The following is a 7308-nucleotide window of genomic DNA, read 5'->3' on the forward strand; positions in this document are numbered from 1 at the left end:
AAAAAAAAAATTACAAAAAAAAAAAAACATTTAAAAATTACAAAAAAAAAACAAAAACTATATATATTGTATTAAAATTACAAGAAAACTCAAAATTACACAAACTAGAAACGTATATGTGCATACATATGTATGTTCAAAAACATACAAACGAAAATTAAAATGAACTTACAAAAAACAAAAATGTGGAAATTATAGTTATAACAGAAAATGAAAAATTACAACAAAAAAAATATAAAAAACTCAAAAAAAAAAAAATCCAAAAAAAATCGGTTTGTGCCAAATTAAATAAACAATGTAAATTACAAACATAAACCAAAAAAAAAAAATCCAAAAAAAATCGGTTGTGCCAAATTTTAAAATCAAATGCGAGACAATTGCAGTGGCTGGTGGCTAAAGTGGGTTTTTAGAAAAACAAAAACAGTGGCTGGTGGTACAGCAATCAAAAACTGCAAACTCATTAAAAATTGTTCCAAAAAAAAAAAACTAAAACAAATAAACGAACGTAGAACTAAATTAAAAGCACGCGAAAAAAAAGGTTCTTTTATTGCGTAACTGTACCACCAGATATACCACGCCACCATTCAACAGCCGTTATAACGGCGCATAAAACCACGCCACTAAATAACGCCAAAAACACCGTAACTCCGTTACAACGGCATATATAACCACGCCACCTAACGCCAAATGCATACATACATACATATATCGCTAAGCCAAGGCGCGATATCTGCGTAGCAACTACACCGAAGACGACTACAAGATTTGCAGCAACAACAACATCAACGAGTCAACAGCAACGAGTAGCAGTTTTCAGCTTTTGGGTATGACATACTATTTGTGAAACACCATTACATTTTATAATAAATTTAAAAACTTTACATTATATTCCTTTAAAACTTTGCTAAACATTTTACTACTTAAATATTTGCTAAAACTTTAGATTGTATTCTCAAACAAAATTTTAAAGACCTACTGTACTTTTCTTGTATTACATACATACATTCATATTACTTGCATTTATATTACATACATAAATTTTAAAGACCTACTGTACTTTTCTTGTACTACATATATACATTCATATTACTTGCATTTATATTATATACATAAATTTCTAAGATTATATTCAACACTGTTTTTTCTTATGGAATTTCAGCTTCAGTGGTACAGTGATGTACAAATTTAATATTTTTTTAAACGTAACTTCAACAATTTAAAGTTTTTACAAAATTTTTCTTCGATTCTTTGCAACATTAGGCAGGAGTCAAATTTTGGAATTTTCAAAAAGTTTTTCTTTTTAATGCGAATATTCGCCTGTGCCATTGCCGTGATTTTATACAACTTTTAGAATTTCGTTTGAAAATGGTAAAATATTTCAACGATTATAATTAACAATAAACGTTTTCCTCAATTTTCTTTGCCGTTGTAGCCAAATTTCGAATATTACAACTTTATTCAAATAACTTTTTTTTTTCAATAATACAATAGTTCGATAGTTTTTATAGATCTTTTGCTTTGCGTGTGTGCCAGATGTCAGATGTCGAACTTGTATTCAAAGATTTACAAGCAAAATTTTCAAAAGTTACCAAGCGTGTTCTTCAAAGCCGTCCACTTTCAACAAATCGGGAAAAAGTTGACGAATATAAGAAATCTTTAGTCGAAACTTACAACGATATTTTAATTCTAGTAAAAAATTCGGAACAACAAGGAAACAAGCCAGCTTCTATAATTAAAAGTTTACCGCGGTGCAGAGAAAAACTACTTCAGTGTTTTCAAAAAAATGGGTGTAAAGTTTTAGTACCCGAAGATTTTTCAGCTCTTATAAAAGAAGATATTTTAAATCCTGAAGTAGATTCCGACGACGACTTTGCTGACGCTTGTTCAGCTGGCACTCCAGAAGTTTTCACCGTTAAAAAAAGTTGTTCTTTGCCTTCATTTAAAGATTTTTTACAAATTGAAGAAACGCCTTGCGTAACGATTAGTTCACCGAATATAAATTTTACTGAATATACAAACGAAATAAAGATGGCAACACCTGAGCAAAAGAAATCATTTATTAGCCTATGTGCGTCTATAATCCGAGAAAACTATAGTGGTGACCCCCTATCGCTCGACTCATTCATTGACAAAATAAACTTAATTGAAGAATTATCGGATGAAAGTTTAACCACAACATTTATAGCATTTTTAAAGTCTAAACTCGAAGGCAAAGCGCGTGAGGTTTTACCCAGTCAAATAATTTCAGTGGATCAAATAAAGGTTGCGCTACGCAGCAGAATCAAACCAGATAATTCCAAAGTTGTCTCTGGCAAAATCGCGTCATTACATATTACTAATAACAACTATGCCGATTTTGCGAAGCGAGTAGAGGAATTATCTGACGCATTAGAGCGATCTTTAATTATTGAGGGTATGACTCAAGCAAAAGCCCATGAGTTAGCAGTAGAGCAGACAGTAAATGTTTGCAGACTGAACAGTCGTTCAGAACTAGTAAAATCTATTTTAGCATCAACCACTTTTACGGATTCGAAAGATGTAGTCGCAAAAATGATTGTAGAACACAATAATGAAGTCAAAGAGCGGCAGGTGTTATCTTTTAGGTCACGGGCAAATAGACCAAATAGTTTTCGAGGAGGTTTTAGAGGGCATAGCAATTATGGCTATCACAACACTAGTTTCAGATTTAATAACGGCAATACAAATAGGCACAATAATGGCAATAACACAAGGCACAATAATAATCAAAATAATTACAATAGAAGTAACAATTTTAACAACAGACAAAATAATTACAGAAATAGCACAAGCAATCGTTCGGCAAGCAACAGAAACAACTCTTCTCGTTCAAATTCTAGAAACACTTCTAATGTTCGATTTTTAAACGCCGATGCCCCTCAGGAGCGAGCACTGGGGGAGCAGGAGCTAAGCAATTAAACGTAGTTACCCCTGAAAAATCAATTTACTGCTTGAACCTTAATTATTCAGATTTTATTGAATTAAATTGTACCGATTCTTACAAATTATGCTCGTTTCTCGTAGATTCACAAGCAGACATCTCTTTAATCAAGATTTCCAGTTTAGCAAGAAATTCAGCAATTAACAGTAGCAATACCATAAACATCACTGGTGTAACAACTGAAACGGTTACAACATTGGGAACTGTAAGTACAAACTTGGTTGTATCAGGTTTTTTTATTCCGCATACTCTTCACGTTGTAGATGACAGTTTTAATATACCTTCTGACGGCATACTAGGCAAGGACTTTTTAAAGACGAACAGATGTATTATTAACTACGCAAATGACAGTATAACTATCGGCATCGGGACAGAAAGCACTAAAATAGCAATTGTACACGGTACAAATACCGACACCTTAGTCATTCCTCCAAGATGTGAAGTTTTTCGTTTATTTAAATTGACTAATTCCAAAAACCCTGTTTTCGTAGACTCTCACGAGCTTTGCTCTGGTGTTTTTACATCAAAATGTGTCGTTGACACAACAAATCCAATTTTAAAAATAATAAATACTACGGACGAGGTAAAATACGTTCGTAACTATAACATCAAAGCTGAGGATATAAGTAACTATAATGTCTACAAAATAAACGAAACTTCCCAAGAGACAAAACGTTTAGAGGAACTAAAGTCAATTTTACAAAAACAAATGCCAAAATATGCTAAAAACAAATTGCTTGAATTATGTTTACAATACGCCGATGTATTTGCCTTAAAAACAGACCGTATGACACTCAACAACTTTTACGAACAGAAACTTCGACTGAATGACAAGACTCCCGTTTATATCAAAAACTATCGATTGCCGTACTCACAACGCGAAGAAATAAAGGCCGGTCCACATAAGGCCCGTTTACATACAACTTTGGCGTTGCGTTGGCGTTGGCGTCGCTTCGACAGCTGACTATGAATACATGCATTTATATGAAAGTCTCCATATAACCAAAGTTGGGCAACGCCAACGCCAACACAACGCAGAAAGATGGCCAACTCTCAACTTTTCGCGTGCGTCGTTCGTCAGCTGTTCTAAATAATCAAAATTATGTGATTTAATTTTCATTTTTAATCAAATCCGGGCAAGAAATATAGTTTTTAATGCAATTATTGATGTAATTTTTTTATTTATCTGCCGCTAGTGTGTTAATTTAGTAACCAAAGTATTCTCTGCTACGCGTTCATTGTAGCAAGCACGGGCGTTACTCGCGCTGCTGTCAAAGCGACGCCAGCGCCAACGCAACGCCAAAGTTGTATGTGGACGGGCCTATAGAACTTTCGCGTTGGCTTTGGCGTTGGCGTTGGTTTGACAGAACGCACGTTAAAAGTATGCTTGCTACAATGAACGCTTTGACATCTATTGTTTTCATTGTCATCACCAAAGCGAAAATTTTGCAGTGAAAATATAATTTAAAGTGTGTTTGTTTTTTAAAGCTATCGCAATTAAAATGTTGTCTAAAGAAGCGGCTGAAGTCATTTTAATTGCACTAATGATGTACGAGACTCGCGAATGTTTGCGAAAAATAAATTCCCGCCGGGAGTCTTGGGTGAGACCACTTTACTTAAGTCGGGATATCAATGGACTATTTGCATCAAGTTTTGAAGAAATGTATAATAATGACACTGAGCAGTTCAAAAAAACGGTTAGAATGAGCAGAACGATGTTTGACCATCTCCTCGGACTTGTAGGAGAGCGTCTTACTAAGCATTCCAATAGGCCATCAATACCTGCCGCATTAAGACTCTTTTTAACTTTGAAGTAAGGAAATTAAAGACATTAACCTATAATCTTTTGACAAAATAGAAATGAACTTGGTATATTTATAGTTATTTAGCACATGGAGGTAGTCAGCACATGCTCGCCATATCATATAAAATGGGACGCTCCACGGCAAATAAAATCGTTTTGGAAACATGTGAGGTTCTTTGGGATGAACTGGGTGGCATATACTTGTCTATACCAAACCGACATGAATGGAAACGTATTGCAAACGATTTCAATTCGATTTGGAACTTTCCCAATTGTGTAGGTGCTATTGACGGAAAGCACATAATATTAAAGTGCCCTCCTAGCTCGGGATCCTTATTTTACAACTACAAGGGAACATACTCCATCGTACTTTTGGCATGTTGCGATGCTAATTACACGTTTACCTGCATCGATATTGGTGCATATGGCTCTCAAAGTGATGGTGGTGTATTGTGCAATTCCAGCTTTGGGAGAAGACTTTTCAACAACCAATTAGACCTTCCCGAGGATGATATTCTGCTACACTCTACCCTTAGATTTCCTCATTTTTTTGTTGGAGATGCAGCATTTCCCTTAAAAAGCTATATTATGCGACCATATCCAGGTTTGCATTACCTATTGAAATTTTATTCGTTTTTCTAAACATACATATACGCTTTTTAGGAATACGTTTGTCGCCTGACCGCGAACTTTTCAATAAGCGTCTTTCAAGAGCTCGGCGCGTTATAGAAAACGCGTTTGGAATTATGACAGCTCGCTGGAGAATTCTTCTGTCCCCATTGCAAATGCATCCAACGAGTGCCGAGAGCGTTGTCAAAGCAACAGTGCTATTACATAACTTTTTAAAAATGCACGATGGCACTTATTGCCCACCAGAATTTGTCGACCAATACCAAGGAGACAATATTGTCGGTGGTTTATGGCGACAGGAAATTACAACGCCCCTTCGAGGAACTGGTCGATTAATGGCGAACAATGCCGCCAGAAGTGCTTTCAATTTGAGGGATCAGTTAAAAGACTACATAACCGCGCACCCTATTAATTAAATAATAATATTCTCTTTCATCAATTTGTTCTTAAACTATACTTTTAGATGTACCTATTTTTTCATAAATTCATTCTTTATTAATTAGTATTGGTTGCTATCCCAGAATCCATCGTAGTCTGATTTTTCGTGAAATCTACGAAAATGCGATCACTGGATCCGAATTAAAGCGAAGGAGTGAATTAAAAGTATATGCTACGTTCGTAGCTAATCGAATTCAAGGATAGCATTTTCGTAGATTCCACGAAAAATCGGACTACGATGGATTCTGTGATAGCCATGATTAGCACATCAGTTTTGTTTTGCTTTTTAAGCACATACAAAAACGATACAACAAGATACAGCCCGCGACAAAACGGTAGCACATCAAAATTTTGATCAGTTTTGACTATATATCTTTTCTTTCTTCATTATTTTTCTATAAAATTATAGCTCATTAGCTAACAAAAATCTTAAAAATCCAAATTTCACAAACTTTTCATACTAATTTCAATCATATTTATTAGAATTTCTAATCATTTTTAGTATGCTGTTTTATAACATATGCAATTTTACAAATTTTGAAATTTAGATTTATATGGCTTTTGCTGGATAAAGAACTATAATTTAATAAAAAATAAATGAATGTTAAAGACAAAAGAAAAGTAGTAAAAACTGGTCAAAATATTGATGTGCTATCTTTTGTCGCGGGCTGTAGTAAACATTAATTTTTAAATTTTTAATATGTACCACTATTTTAATTCCGAAATTGGTTTTTAAATTAATCATACTCACTGTAAACACCATACATTTTAAATAAAATATTAGTATTATATTGTACATACGTGTGTATGTATAAACATTAACTTTTTATTTTATAATTACAAGGCACAACAAAAAACACCTAAATATAAATTATGAGGATTCAGTGCTCTATTTAAAAACATAAATTATGAGGATTCAGTGCTCTATTTAAAAACATAAATTAAGAGGATTCAATGCTCTATTTAAAAACATAAATTAAGAGGTTTGAATCCCTTATTTAAAAAAGACTATTTCACTAAGTTGTACACCTGTGTTCACAAATATTGGAGTAGAATTCAAAATGAAATTTTGTGCAACCTAAGAATATTTATTTTTAATAATTTTCATTCAAATTCTAGTTTATAGTAGATTCGAAACTTGGATTTAAACGTATTCGGTTATAAATAAAAATATGATTTAAATGAAAATTATTAAAAATAAATATTCTTAGGTTGCACACAATTTCATTTTGAATTCTACTCCAATATTTGTGAACACAGGTGTAAATAAGTTACGATTACACAGGTACAAAAACAATTTCACAAAGTATTTTTTTGAACACAGGTGCAAATAAGTGTAAGGTACAAAAACAATTTCAGAAAGTTATCAATTACGGATTCGCAAACAGCACAATAGTAACAATTAACTGCAACCCGAAAGCTTTAATAATAGGATTTATTTTGGAACGAATTTCCGTCATCCCTTGTCAAGTTTGGT

At 33.4% G+C, this 7308-nt stretch overlaps 1 protein-coding gene across 1 annotated transcript; it reads left to right on the forward strand.

The window, feature by feature from the left end:
• The first annotated feature begins 4290 nt into the window (after positions 1–4290).
• Positions 4291–6284, forward strand: LOC118755517 (protein ALP1-like). Its single transcript, XM_036490351.1, has 3 exons — positions 4291–4772; positions 4841–5367; positions 5427–6284. The coding sequence occupies exons 1-3, from the start codon at positions 4462–4464 to the stop codon at positions 5807–5809; spliced, it is 1221 nt and encodes a 406-aa protein (XP_036346244.1). The 5' UTR covers positions 4291–4461; the 3' UTR covers positions 5810–6284.
• Positions 6285–7308: the final 1024 nt, after the last annotated feature.

This window comes from Rhagoletis pomonella, unplaced genomic scaffold (genome assembly GCF_013731165.1).
Source record: "Rhagoletis pomonella isolate Grant_MI unplaced genomic scaffold, Rhpom_1.0 Rhpom_scaffold_06475, whole genome shotgun sequence".
NCBI lineage: Eukaryota > Metazoa > Arthropoda > Insecta > Diptera > Tephritidae > Rhagoletis > Rhagoletis pomonella.